Source organism: Pleurodeles waltl, chromosome 2_1 (genome assembly GCF_031143425.1).
Source record: "Pleurodeles waltl isolate 20211129_DDA chromosome 2_1, aPleWal1.hap1.20221129, whole genome shotgun sequence".
NCBI lineage: Eukaryota > Metazoa > Chordata > Amphibia > Caudata > Salamandridae > Pleurodeles > Pleurodeles waltl.
In genome coordinates, this window is record NC_090438.1 from 159,088,390 (window position 1) to 159,103,977 (window position 15,588).

At 44.1% G+C, this 15,588-nt stretch overlaps 1 protein-coding gene across 2 annotated transcripts in view; it reads left to right on the plus strand.

Moving 5' to 3' along the window:
• Positions 1 to 15,588, plus strand: part of TENM1 (teneurin transmembrane protein 1) — a 1,758,425-nt gene that overhangs the window by 1,541,402 nt on the left and 201,435 nt on the right. For both annotated transcript variants that reach the window (XM_069211839.1, XM_069211847.1), the window contains one exon: positions 11,996 to 12,362. In XM_069211839.1, coding sequence (XP_069067940.1) covers positions 11,996 to 12,362 — 367 coding nt within the window. The remainder of the gene's footprint in view (positions 1 to 11,995; positions 12,363 to 15,588) is intronic.

Here is a 15,588-nt window from a genome sequence, read left to right on the forward strand (position 1 = left end):
TAATGCAAAGCAGAGTTTTTTCCTCTTGCTCGCCAATGTTAAGCTGGCGAGTGTGAGAAATCGCTAAGTTGGTGAGTGGGATTTTTGAATGTGAGTAGTCGCAGTAGGTCACAACCGCTCACTTTGAGGAAGCTGCTGCTTGATTAGAAAATCTACAACAGCGGCAGAAAGAAGATAGTACCCTCTGGCGCTCCATATGATGACATTCACACTGATTTTACAGCACAGGAGAAACTCCTGGCGCTGAGAATCAGTGCCTACAGCATGACATACCCAAATTCCATGACTCGCAGAACTCCGCGTAATGTGGTAGAGTTTTTTCGGCACTTCGCAAAGTTCTATGTAGCAGAACTCCACCTGAGCATACCTGCGATATGCTAAAGAATGATATTTTGGATATCACAATATAGGTACAAGATTAATATGGTGCAACGATTTTCCTATGCAATATTTTGGGGAAACCACACTGGATATTTTGGTTCTTCAGAAGACTGGGAAAAAAGTGTAGACGAGACACAAAAAAGGCACAGCCTCAATGGACAAGATTTCCTGATTTGTGTCACTCTGACGATAGTTGGTACCGTAAATGGGATAACTACTGTGATATGGCTCATATGTAAGATTAAAATCACCCTCAACACTCAAGTAATGAGAGCCTGAAAGGCCCACCAAGATCTTGTTGAGTGTGTGGAGAGCTGGTGACACACAGCTCTTTCCTAAGCTTCTATTGTAGATGTTGAGTAGCACAAGAGGCATACCCTTTGAGAGAGAAAAGATTTGCCTTTGGAAATCCTGGGATCCTGACTGGAGTTGAACTGCAGAGCAGGAAAGTGATGTGCTCACCCAGGCGAGAAACCCACCCAGTGGACATCCTACTACAGGTTCAACACTAGTTGGAATTGAAAAACTCTTTAAAATACATCTAAAGATTGGATCTATATCCCATGTCTCCTGAAAAAGACATACTGATGTTTGTCAATAAATTTCTCCCATGTTGGGTTGTCCAACTTGGACCTGATCCCCACAATATTCCAACTTGAGATGCCTGCCAGATTAGCTGATGGAGTAACAGGGGAAGCATCCATAGCTGTAGCACAAGAAGATTGCTGTTCACTGGTTGGTAGTGCTAATGGGAGCTCCACAGTGCCTTCTGGAACAAAAGTAGCTGTTGTACCATTATTAGCTACCATAGGTCTAGGTGTACCATTGTGTTAGAAATTGGTTCTCTAGTTGGCAGAGGTATGCAAAAATAGGAAATATTGTTCTGAGTAAAATGAGATAAAAACGGCAAAAATACAAAAGGTAGAATTTGAGATATGAATTTTTAATGATTAAATCCAAAAACAGTGCTTAGACATTAATAGTGCCAAAATGTTACTTGAGGTCACGCTAGACTGGAGTAAATCCAAAGTTCAGGGTGGCTGTAATGGAGGGCAGGCTGGCTACAGAACCCACATAGGGTCCGCCAAAAACAGTACCTTAGATGGAGCAGGCATCAGTGTTGAACGCCGTTGAGATGTGTGCAATGCATCATCGTCAAGCAGTGCAATGGTGTCCTTGGACTGGCACTGTGTCATTGTCAAATTTCGCAGTCGGGTCCCACGTCGTCATTGAAGTGGGGAGACTTCAAAGAGAGACCTTTAAAGTGCACAAGGTCCCTGCCCTTCCTTCCCTTGCTTCCTACAGGGTTTATGCAGCCCTTTGTGTGGGGGGAGAGGCATTGCTCTATTAAGGTGTAAATGTCAGTTCCTCCCCCCATCTAGCCCAGGAAGGCCCATCAGCCTGGTGATAGGCCATTGGGATGCAAATGTCACACCCACAGCTCCCTTTGTGTGTGGCTGTCTAGAGGGAATGCACAAAGCCCAGCTTCACCTACCCCAGACATGTATTCAGAGACAGGCAAAGGCAAAGAATGGTTAAAGTAAGAAAATGCAAACTTTATAGAAGTGGCATTTTCAGACTTACAATATAAAATCAGACTGATATTAAATTGTGGGTCCAGAGACACCAAACTTCACATTTTCCCCCATTGGTAGTTACACTTAAAGTCTGATCTAAGTTAACCCCAATGTTAACCTATGGAAGAGATGGGCCTTGAAGTTGTGGAAAAAGAATGTAATTGTTTATCACTACCAGGATATGTTAAACTTAAAAGTACATGTCTAACTTTTTAAATACACTGCACACTGCCCTTGGGGTGACTTACATGTAATAAAAAGGAAGGTTTGGGCCTGGCTAGTGGGTACATTTGCCAGGTCAAAATGTGAGTTTAAAAATGCACATTCAGGTTCTGCAGTGTTAGGCCTGATGCATGTTTAAAGGGACTGCTGTTTGGGTGGCTCAATTAGTGCTACAGGCCCACTAGTCACATTTAATTTACAGGCCCTGGGCACATATTGTACACTTTGTCAGGAACTTACAGGTAAATTACACATGCCAATTGTTGAAAAGCCAGCGTTGCCATGTTTAGAGTACAGAGCACCTGAACTTTAGCACTGATCTGGGCAAGTGCCCAGAATCCTAAAGCCAGTGAAAATGAAGTCAGAAAAACAGGAGGTCAGAAGGCAAAAAGTCAGAGAAAACTACACCAAGGAAGCCGAAGCCAGGTCAAACATGTTGCACAATGGCACTAAAGTCCGGGTACATAAACAATTCATGGGTAGGGTGGGTTAGTAGGAGCTGTAAATGTTGGACTGGGACTTCTGATAGTTGGTCCATGAACCTGGGGAACCAAAGTGTTCAAGGAGCTGTTACCAATGTGTCAATCAATCTTGGTAATGGAGAATAATCCCCACTATGAGCTGGAAGAACCTGGGAGTTATTGACTGTTTCCATTCCTGGAAGAGGTCAGAAACCTAGATTGATTTTGTTAGACCTGACAGCCTTAGGGTGGTCACCCTTAACTTTTTGCCTACCTCCCTCCACTTTTTGGACACTGTTTTGTTGGCTTTTGGGCTCTGCGCACTTTACCACTGCTAACCAGTGCTAAAGTGCATATGCTCTCTCCCTTTAAACATGGTAACCTTGGATCATACCCAATTGGACTATTTAATTTACTTATAAGTCCCTAGTAATGTGCACTATATATGCCCAGGGCCTGTAGATTAAATGCTACTAGTGGGCCTGCAGCACTGGTTGTGCCAACCACTTAAGTAGCCCCTTTACCTTGTCTCAGGCCTGCCATTGCAAGGCCTGGGTGTGCAGTTTCACTGTCACCTCGACTTGGCATTTAAAAATACTTGCCAAGCCTAAACCTCCCCTTTCTCTACATATAAGTCACCTCTAATGGGTGCCCTAGGTAACCCCTAGGGCAGGGTGTTGTGTGGGTGAAAGGCAGGACATGTACCTGTGTAGTTTACATGTCCTGGTAGTGTAAAACTCCTGAGTTCATTTTTACACTACTGTGAGGCCTGCTCCCTTCATAGGCTAACATTGGGGCTGCCCTCATACATTATTGAAGTGGTAGCTGCTGATCTGAAAGGAGTAGGAAGGTCATATTTAGTATGGCCAGAATGGTAATACAAACTCCTGCTGACTGGTGAAGTTGGATTTAATATTACTATTCTAGAAATGCCACTCTTAGAAAGTGAGCATTTCTTTGCACTTAAATCTTTCTGTGACTTACAATCCACGTCTGGCTGGGTTTAGTTGACAGCTCCTTGTCCATTCACTCAGACACACCCCAAACACAGGGTACTCAGCCTCACTTGCATACATCTGCATTTTGAATGGGTCTTCCTGGGCTGGGAGGGTGGAGAGCCTGCTCTCACACAAAGGACTGCCACACCCCCTACTGGGACCCTGGCAGACAGGATTGAACTGAAAGGGGACCTGGTGCACTTCTAAGCCACTCTTTGAAGTCTCCCCCACTTCAAAGGCACATTTGGGTATAAAACAGGGCCTGTGCCCTACCACCTCAGACACTTCCTGGAGAAGAAAACTTGTAACCAGAACCTGCATCCTGCCAAGAAGAACTGCCTGGCTGCCCAAAGGACTCACCTGACTGCTTTCTACAAAGGACTGCTGCCTTGCTGTTGCCCTGCTGCCTTGCTGAACTCTTGCCTTGCTGCAGAAGTGCTCTCCAAGGGCTTGGATAGAGCTTGCCTCCTGTTCCCTGAAGTCTCAGGACCAAAAAGACTTATTTCTTTCAACTGGACTCCTTGTGCAGCGAAAAATTCGACGCACAGCTTGTTCCGCGGTGAAAAATTAACCGCACGCCGACCCGGGACACCGCCGCTCGACTTCGCAAGGAAAAAACCGAGGCGGTGCAACCGGAACTTCAACGCACGGCCCGCCTGGACAATGCCGCCCGACTTCCAGAGGGGAAATCGATGCAGCGCCTGCCGTGAGGAAGAAAATTCCACGCACAACCCACCGGAACGACGCGCAGCCGGACAACAAGCCAAGGATTCCACGCACAGACCCCAGGACATCTGAAAACCCCGTGACCCACAGAGGAGACCTGTCCGCGCGCCGGAAATCAACGCAACGTCTTCCCCGCGTGAAAAATAACGACGCAAGTCCGTGTGTGAAGGGGTGAAACCGACGCACACACCATTTTTCCACGCATCTCCTCCTCTGCGGCCCTTTGCGGAGATTATTCACTCCAAACCAGGTACTTTGTGCTTTGTACCCACTTGCCAGGCCTAAACCTTCCCTTTTCTTACATGTCAGACACCCCTAAGGTAGGCCCTAGATAGCCCCAAGGGCAGGGTGCAGTGTATGGTTAAGGTAGGACATATAGTAATGTGGTTTATATGTCCTGACAGTGAAATATTGTTAAATTCGTTTTTCACTGTTGCAAGGCCTGTCCCTCTCATAGGTTAACATGGGGGCTACCTTTAAATCTGATTAAAGTGTACATTCCCTTTGGGAGCGGATGGACATGTGGAGTTTTGGGGTCTCTGAGCTCACAATTAAAAAATACATCTTTTAGTAAAGTTGATTTTAAGATTGTGTGTTTGAAAATGCCACTTTTAGAAAGTGAGCATTTTCTTGCTTATACCATTTCTGTGACTCTGCCTGTTTGTGGATTCCCTGTCTGGGTCAGTTTGACAGTTGGGCTGGTTGCACCTCACACTAGACAGTGACACAAAGGGAGCTGGGGTGTAGCCTGCATATCCTGATGAGCCATCTGTGCTAGGAGGGAGGGGAGGAGTGGTCACTCACACCTGAAAGGTCTGTGCCTGCCCTCACACAATGCAGTCTCCAACCCCCTGGTGAGTGCCTTGGGCCTGGCCTGGGCAAGGCAGGATTTCACATTCCAAAGAGACTTTACTTTGAAGTAGGCCTACTTCAAAGGAGAAATTGGGTATAAAAAGGGCACCCAAAACCACAGACTTTAGAAACACTTCTGGAACCAAGAGGAGTCTCTGCCTGGAGAAGAGCTGAATAGCTGAGGAAGGAGAGCTGCCCTGCCTGTGACTGTGCTTTGTGGAGCTATCCTGCAGTTGCTGCTTCTGCCAGAGTAAGAGGGCAAAGACTGGACTTTGTGTGCCTTCCATCTTGAGAAGAAATCTCCAAGGGCTTGATCTAGAGCTTGCCTCCTGTTGTTTGAAGTCTCAGGAACAGCAAAGACTTCTCTCTGCCAGCACCTGGAGTCTCTGGAGAGACTCCTACTCTACCCTGCGGTGCCCATCCAGTTCCTGGGACCCTGAAAGGAGAAGCTGGCATCCTAAAGACAAGAAAATCCACGCACAGATCGCCGTGCGGGGAAAAGATTGACGCGAATCCGATCTGCGGCTGAAAAAAACGACGCGCCACCGGCTCCGCAGCTGAGAAACGACGCTCGCAGGAAACGCGACCGAAAAATCGACGCACGGAGCAGGAGAAATGGCGCGCAGCATCACTGACGGAGGCTGGGAGATCACAACCTGCGCTGCGGGATTTTCAGATCATCGTGCGGCTGGATTTTTGACTCAAGTACTGCCGTGCAGAGTTCTTTTTGACGCACACCCGCCCGTGCGGGGTTATTTTTCACGCACACCAGGTACATTTTCACTCTAGCAGCGCTAGTGTGTTTTTAAAACTACTTAAAGACTCTTTTTGATTTTTAATTGATAACTTGACTTGTGTATGGTGGATTTTTGCCGTTTTGGTCTTGTTTTGTTTAGATAAATATTTCCTATTTTTCTAAACTGGTGTTGTGTCATTTTGTAGTGTTTTCATTAAGTTACTGTGTGTGTTGGTACAAATACTTTACACCTAGCACTCTGAAGTTAAGCCTACTGCTCTGCCAAGCTACCAAGGGGGTAAGCAGGGGTTAGCTGAGGGTGATCCTCTTTTACCCTGACTAGAGTGAGGGTCCTTGCTTGAACAGGGGGTAACCTGACTGTCAACCAAAGACCCCATTTCTAACAGACTGTAACCTGAATAGTACCTTGTTCTTGAGCTGGGTGACCGACTAACTTTGGTTCGTTGGTAAGCATGGCATATATTAGATAACATTACCACATAAGGGCATCCCTCAAGGGGAAGATCAATAACAACAGACTTGGGTATATCTTTAGTATCTATTCTCCCAGCCCCACTAGCTCCCTTGCTACCACATCCAACATCATTCCTGCCCTCAGACGAACATGTCTGTGTACCTCCCATTTGCTCAGATCTAATAGGTAAAGGATTCTGTGCTCTGCCCCATGTCCAAGAAGAATTTCCTGTTCAAGTAGTAATCCTTTCCTTTGTTATGACAGACACAAGAGAAATTGAATCCATGGCTCAGTGAGGCAGTCACTGGATCCCCAGTAAGCAACATGAGCAACTTAAGATTACCAAGATCATTTTTTATTACAGCTTACCAATCATGTGCTGGCTTCAATTTTGCTTCTAATTTGCCTACAGGTCGTACATAGAGGTTCTCCAGAAAATCCTCAATCTTGTTCTTATTATGAACCTCAGCATCCACTGTATGTTATTAGGCCCTGTCCCCGGGCATTTAGACTTGTTGCACCTTTCTGTTCTTTTTATTTACCCTCTAGAGCCATTGCATGCCAAATGGATAGTTTTGGTTTGAGGCTCAAGGGGCACACAAGGCGCAGCGGTAGAAGTAACAGTGGGAAAATTAATAACATTTGGGTCCACCATACTTCTTGGAGTCACAGCATCTAGACCAGAGCCCGTCTGAGAAAGAACCAGAGGTTCCAAGCAAAGAGGTGAGGAAAAGGAAAGACAACAGTCTGCCAATTGATTTCTTTGCTGAGCACCCCCAGGGCCCGCTGTAGAAATATATCCAGGGAAGTGCAAGTGCAGGGTTTCGTTGTGTTCATAGGTACATTGCGTTTCCCCATTGAAATATAAAATGTGATTGAACACTTTCTGGGAGAATGAGAGATCACCAGGCAGGAGCTGTTAATTTTTTTTTTAAGACAGTCCTCCCCTGCTCACCACCCCCAGCCTACTCCAAAGATTTACTCGAGAGTTTCCCAAACAGGTCCCAGTATTGGCAACAATTTAAAAGCTTTCCTCCAAGTCTTAGGTCTACCTTCTGTTCTTGCAGATGTTAGGGGGTTGGCCCAGCCTCCTCTGGGTGACAACGGGCCCAAAGATGGGCCTGCTCTTGGCCTGCGGTTTGGCTGGGTGAAACCAGCCCGCGTCCTACGCCGCGGGTGTAAGCAGAGTGCTAAATCGCACAGTGGTCTAATAATCCAAGAGGCAGCCCTTCCTCCTCCTTAGGGCTCAGAGTTGTGGGATTTTGAGTCACCATGAGGCAACAACCTTCAGAAACGACCCACGCCATGGGAGTAAGCAGACCGCTTAATAGCACAATGCCGCTAGGATCCAGCAGGGGGGCCCTCCTCGTTAGGGTTTACAGCTGTGGGACTTTGATTCCCTGCGCAGCAACAACCTTCAGTAACTACTTCCTCTCACTTACAGTTCAAGATCAAGTAAAGTATGACCGCATAATCACCACCAGGGGAAATGTGTCACCGGAAGTTGAACTCTGTTTTCTGCATGTGGTATAAATCACTAATGAATCACCTGCCACACCGTTGTCGAAAGGATTATAAATTAAGATTAACTTGGGCTGTGTTAGTTGAAGCCTTTTTGCAAGAGAATAATTATATGCACTTGAAGGAAGAAAAAAAATCCTCATTTCGCTGCCAAACAGACCGAAACATAAAATTAAAACAAATTTCGCTGCACATCGTTCACTGAGCTCTGGAGAAACTCGGAGGAACTGACAGCCCAAATAGCAAGTCTGAACGATCACAACACAAATAGGCAGCAAATGTGTGCGGCTGAAAAGGTGGGGTAACTGTAGTAGAGCTGTCTAGGCACATGACTGGAAGTCCAGGCTACAGGTGTTCTGCAGACAGGTGTGAAATCCATCGGCCAGGAAAGGACTTCACGGAAGGCGACCTACGAGATGCCTATTGATCAGAAAGAGAAATAAGACAAATTGGTTATAGTTGGCAAAAATGTCCAAACACATTAAACAGATCTACAGCAAAAGTGTTTTCTCCTCAACATAAAAAAAAAGTCTGTGAAAAATATAATGACCTTATAAATAAAAGCTGAGAACAGTAGAACGAAAAGGTAAAAGTAAATCAATATTTTGTTTCGAAATACATGTTTCGAAGGTTTATAAGACTAGATAATACTCCAGAAATCATACCGAGCTTACGCACGAGAGACACATTTGTGTAGCCAGCTAAATAATCATACTGCAGGTATTCAGAAGTCTGACACTAGTCACAAACACACCGCCCCTCACCCATAGGCCCACGGTTTCTGGAGGTCCAACAACCATGTCCTAGTTTTGAATATCATAGCCATAGTTTCTCCCTCACCCGTACACTGGGTGCTTGGTATAGCAAATAAAACTGCGAGGCTGGCACGATGTTAAAGAAAGACAGTTTATACTTTTATTCCATAAAAATCGCACTTTCCCGACTGGAATCCAGACAGGCGCCCAATCTCATTTAGTTAATCCTGAACATTTACACCAATTTCGATTTAAAGCAACAGATGAGCTATTTAACTGGTTAGCGTCATCTTTCCATAAAATCAGTTTGGTGATTGATTCACCAAAGCCAGAAACAGCAACTTTCCTGGAACTGGACATTTTTTTGGTCCATTAGGTCAGAATTATCGGTCATGTATTGGTGGTGTTAGTGTCCTCAGACGTGGCTGGTAGCCTTCTATGTAGGTTAGCTGCTTGATCGTCTCATCTTCACCCATGTTCATTGTATGATCCTTCGCATATAAATAGATCAGTGGCATTTGTTGTGGCTTTAATTATCAATTGTTCTACTGGGTGAGAGCATGTCTCCTGGACATTAAAGCATGTAGTGATTACTCCACTTCCAAAAAAAGAAGTCAGTTCTGTCCAAGAAAAACCCATTCAAATTGTATCCCAGTTTAAATATATCCATCATTGGTAATACAAAAATGTCTTACTATATCTAACAGTTTCAAATATATATTACAGTTCTTCAGCCTCTTGATACAAATGACCGATGGGCCTTTCCAAAGCTCTAATCAATATTACGGAAAATGGCATTAGCAAGTGAAGAAAAGCTGTCAGTGTCCCGGAGTCTTCTGCTGTAAGCACTGTGGTCCACGAGCAGACTATGGAACATTTGTGAGGGGTAATTGCCTTGTCACGGAAAGACAAAGACTAGATACATTTTTTTAGGAAAACCGAAATCAGTTAGTAAAATTGGATTCATTTCTGCCTGGTGTAATACAACCACAGTGCAAGGTCCTTTCGGGCTTGTCCCCTCGCATATGTTATTTAAAATTTAAATAAGACTTGTAGAATATTTTGTAAAAATATAATCACTGGGAGTGAACACGATCACCTCGCACACAAGTGCGATCAAATATCACAGTAAACTTGTAATAACAAAAAGTCTCAAACGTCACCTGTAATAAGCTTTCACCGGCTACTGGTAAAGTCACTAATTTCTTACAATCAGGAGAAACGTTTCTTGAGTTTTACTCAAAGTCTGATGAATTAAAGTACCACGGCCTGGTATTCCATGTAATTCTAGCACCAAATGGAAGCAGGAGCGCACAATAAGCACAGGTAATAGTACACAACATTCCCACTCATAAAATATATATTTTCCTCCAAATCACACCCATTATGGGATGTATCTTTATGCAGTTGTCTGCATGTAGAGGTTTGTACTCGAGGTTTTGACTGAGTACAAATCTCACCCAAAACATGGTTAGTTTCCTGTGTGCCATGCCACAGCTTTAAATCATGATCAGCACTGCACAAAAACATTTCCTGTTGGTATTGCACCAGAACATTGTTTCCTAAATAATTGCCTGAGAAAAAAATTGTGTCCTAAATATTTTTTGAAAAATATTGTCCCTAGGAGTTAATCATAGAAAATCTAACTCCAGTGGTCAACATTCTTTTAAACATTTATGCCAGATGATATTTTTGTTATCTATAACGTGACATAAATCTTTCTTTTCTGCCATGGTATGGTCTAGAGTGGAAAATGGCATAAAATGAATCGTTATGAGCAGCATTTTCTAAAGCATATTTGCACATTGAAACACCTCTGGAAAGTTCATTATGGAGGAGCTATGACAGCCACATATTTTGCCTTTGTCACTGCATCAGGCATGAGATGCATGTGCATCACACGCTCTACAGCTATCCCCATCATGATCGTACGCACAGCCCCAACAAGATCTCTCTTTTCCCAATACACGATAAAATAGCATGGTAATCTTTAACATGCTCAGAGCAGCTTTAGGATTGGCTGGGAGCGCCCAGCCAGGGCGCTCCCAGGCAGATTGGGAGCCTGTGCATGCTCTCTCCAGAGAGCCTACTGCGCATGTGTGTTTGGGCTGCCCGAGGCGGCCGGCCAAACATACATACACAGTGAGCGGGAGTGCTGTGATAGATGGCATGGATGGTGAAAGTTGCCATCAGGGAGGGACAAGCTTTTTATTCTATGGGGCATTTCCCCAGTGGGCTGGAGTTTTTGGTTTTGTAAGCCCACTCCCACTCATGGTGCTCCTGCCACTTTCCACAGCAACCTGAGGTTAATTGTAACAAACAGAGGGAGGCTTTAAGGGACACACAAATAGAGGGAGGTAGGGGGAATGCAGAGAGTAAGTGGTCAGAGATGGAGGAGAGAAGGAGAGAGAGAGAATGGATGGATATAAAAAGAGAGAGAGATAAGGCAAGAAAGACTTTGGCATATTTGCCAAGGCTGATTTTGGTTCCCCAGTCTGGCTCTGGTTACCCTCTGTTTTTCTCTTTTTTATTTGCAGTAACCTGGCTAATAGTGTGGCGCTGTCTGTGTAAGGTTGTAATTTTTTCAGCCAGGTATGGATACATGCCATGTCTGATGGCCTTAAACATGATAAAAGTGGTCCTGAAGATAAAGCAGACTCGGAGGGACTAGTGTAGTCTCTTCAAGGTTAGGGTGAATGCTCTTCTTCAGGCACTTAAAGAGTCCTGTTGTAGAATGGTGGGTGGCTTGAAGGGGGCAGAATTGGCCCGTGAGGACTTGGAGCAAGTAATTGCCTCAATCAAGAGTTTAAGGACTAATGTTTGCACAGACAATCTGACACTGGTTTCAAAAGGACACGTTTTACTTTCTTCAGGAGGAAACACTTGTGCCATCTTGTATTGACTTTCTTTGAAATGGCTTTCTAGTGGGAAGCAGCGTCAAGGGTGAATTCAAGTGATTTTATCTTTGGTTTGAGCTGGGGTTGGTGATTTGGTTTTTTAGCCAAACACATGCAAAGTAGCATATTTCACAGTGTATTCCAAGGAACATAGTAAGAAACTTACTTGTTACTAATCATAAATAATTGCAAAAGTATGTAATGTTATGCTGGTATGCTTGCTGAAGACAAAGTGTATTCTGCACATTGTTGAAGAAGGTTTGCACTGCAGTTGAAATTGAAGAAGTACACTTGAAGACAAATGATGAGGCACTATTTGATTTTTGCATAACATGTATGTATTTCATAAATTACATGTGTTCCTGACCTGTTGTATTTTTTTTCTATCTCATAGGTCCGACTTGAGTGGCCGACAGACTTGGCAGTCAATCCTATGGACAATTCCCTTTACGTATTGGACAATAACATTGTGCTACAGATCTCAGAGAATAAGCGTGTGCGCATTATTGCCGGCCGGCCCATTCACTGCCAGGTCCCCGGAATCGACCACTTCCTGGTCAGCAAGGTGGCGATCCACTCAACTCTCGAGTCAGCCAGGGCTATCACAGTTTCCCACAGCGGGACCCTGTACATCGCTGAAACAGACGAAAGGAAGATTAACCGGATCCAGCAGGTCACAACAAATGGAGAAATCTCAAATATTGCAGGAGCACCCACAGAGTGTGACTGCAAGATCGACCCCAACTGTGACTGCTTCTCAGGTCAGGATCATCTCACATTGATAACTGTCTTGCTTTCCTATTGCACTAGCATAATTGTTTGCAGTCTCTGGTCCTCATTCACAAATTCAATTTTTAGGTCTGCCCCTCTGCATGGGTGCAGATTTACAACTTTTGCCTATTCACAAACCCCTCCCGACACAGACCTGGAAAACTACAACATTCTAGAGTTGGGCGAGCCAACAAATTAACAGGGAGAGCCGGCCAGAGCTGAGCCAAGGCTCTGGCTCGGATCTTAGAATCCTTTCATGAAACAGGCCCTGAAAATATTTGCTGTGTAGCTCATACAACAAACATCACATAAAATATGATAAAGGCTCTTCAGAATTCAAGAAAGTGTATTTTTTTAACTTGGAAACTTTGGCATTAATAGGGTACATTATAGCACTGCACTGAGAAGTACTTATTAAACGAAAACTGATAGTTTTATACAACTGGTAGTTTAAAATCACATATTTGAAAGTGTTTTTGCATGCGATAAAGGGGAAAAAAACTTTGATGAACTAAACCAATTGCCTAAGATCCAAAAATGTATGTGGGGAAGCTGTGATTCATCCAGGATTTACTTTCTACAAATCAGACAGTAAATGTGCATCTATTTGTCTTTCCTTATGTTAAGGCATTGTTTTTACCTCTTAGTACATTTTACTTTAGTATTTAAATAGAGAGCGACTTGATCCGAAGGCTGAGCGCTTTACAGGAACACTAGTTACCTTACAAACAGTCACATGCATTGTTCATAGGCATGGAGAGATTAAGTGATATGCCCAGAATCACAGTATGTTGAGCCGATGCAGAGACTCGAACCTGGTTTCCCAGTTATCAGTCAGAAGCCCTGACCATAACACCACATCCTGGGTAGAGAGAGGGAGACAGGCAGAAGCCACTAATAAGCTCAGCTCGTTATGGGCTCGAGATTCCAACAGGACTTCGGGGTGAGCCAGGCTTCAAGCTTTCAGTGGCTTGGTACCTCTGCAACATTCACATCATTCTCCTGGGAAAGTTTCGTGAATATCTTTTTTGTGTACATAGTGGTATCTGCACAGTGAAGAACTGTGCGCGGGCACAACTACACACTGTCAAAAGGGAACAAATATGACAGTGACACGTTTTTGTTCTTTTCCCTCCAAGCATCAAGTACTTTAATTAAGTGTACTGCAGAAATCACAAGTTTAATTTTTCCAGGGCACAGTGTTTTTCCCAGGAGGCAACCAACAATATTACTCAGACAGGCAACACTCCAACACATTTCTATGCAATAATTTAATTTATTACGCCAAAATTTGTATTCTTTTTTCGGAGAAAGATATATTTATAAAGTACAGCTAACTCTCACGAATTAAAATTGAGCCATCCGCAGATTCACAAGTTAGAATCAGTTCATTGGTAGGAACAAGGAACCAAACGTCACGTTTGTGAAGTATGCAGAGCTCACAACCATTGTCGCCCACACTGTCACTACTCATTTTCACTAAAAGTTTATTTCACACTGCATCATAAATCTGTCAAGATTAGCAAACGGCCCTCTGTATCTTAAATGCTACTACATTTACACAGACACAGTTCCAAAAAGCCCAGAAAAGTAACAAATTATGAACCAGAAACAGCAGCCTATAAATAAAAAAATTGAAAAATATATGTTAACACATCCATCGAACCATTGCATTCTCTGGTGCACGTTCAAACTCCACATTTACTAATTATACTGTGCCACTTTTCATTTTTTTTTCGCCTATAAGGTGTGCTCATATAGTGTTACTTCCCGTATAGCTAATGGTCTAAAAGTACGCTACCTCATAGTATTGCATATGTTTTAAGGCGAAAAATGTACATTCAATGTATTTATCCCATTACTCTAAGACCTACATCAACTTATATGATAAACACGAAAGCTATAGACAAGAGAATAATCACATGGTCACTTTGAGCCAGTGGTTTCAGAGAAAGCCCGCCGGCACTTTGAGAGAAGATCAGAAGAGAGTGAGAAACACACAAGAAGGAAAAAAGGCGGAGGAGAAAGACGAAAAAAACGTGACAAAAAAATAGGAAAGCATGAACTTGCAAGACTAAGGTGGAGGGTTTGGGAGTGTCTTGTGATGGATTAAAGAGGCATGCGGTGAAATAAAAACTTTATGCCCTTGGTATTGGGCGTGCCGACATTTAATAGCACCATCCACTGGCTTCTGAGCAAAATGACGGACCAAAGCAGATTTAAGGAAAGTGTTGCTGCACCCAGTCCAGCGCCACTTTTCTTGCGCCCCTTAGCACCTTCCTACCACCACCATGTGTGCGCCGTGTCTAAGATACGGCACACCATGGCACAGGGTGGGAGGCAATAGCATCAACATTTTGATGCTGTTGATGCTATTGTTAAGGGTAAGTGCCAAAATTTTGTCCCTAACCCTGAACAGTAAATAGGGGTCCATTATAAATAATGGTGTGCCCCTTTTTAACGCATGCTCACAGGCTCTCTTAGATTTCTTTGAGCTATTTTTTTGGCTCACCCTAATAGGGGCACGCCCTTCATACATTATGCCTGGCACAAGCTTAATGTAGCCCAAAAGGTTACAAAGTGGTGCAAGGCATGCATTGCGCCACTTTGTAAACCTGGTGCGGGGAAAAGGCCGCCTTAGCGCCACCTTAGTGTCAAGCAAATGATGCCAAGGCGGCACTAAAGTGGTGCTAGGCCTTCTTATATCATGGCCTTACTCTTTACAAGTTAAGCACTAGTTTAGTACACTTCAAATAAAATAGCTAGAAACCCCACTGTGGATTGCGAGGCCCTGCGAGACATTGAACTCTGATTGGTTCCAGGATACAGACAGTGTAAACAAAATTGCAGACCATAGTCCTGCTTAAGTGATGGCCAAAAACATTGCACTGCCTAGAATTTCAGTGTCAACCCACAGTTTGTTTTTAAAGGGCAAACATCTTGAGGTAACGATGTCCATGTTTGGTTTTCTCTACCGAAAGGTACCAAGTATTCACCAGCTTTTTGTTGGCACTAAGAGACACAGCTGCCCCGCCCTCTCAGGCACCATGTAAACAAGATCTTCCAAATCGCAGGCCATATTGCACAGCTCATGTTCACAGAATGCTGGTTCGCATAGCAGCACTCTGACACAGTGACACTGGCAGTGGCATTATTTAGGGGTCCCCTGCTTGTCCCTAGCAACCCCTGCCACTGCCTTTGCGACCCCTGGCCTCA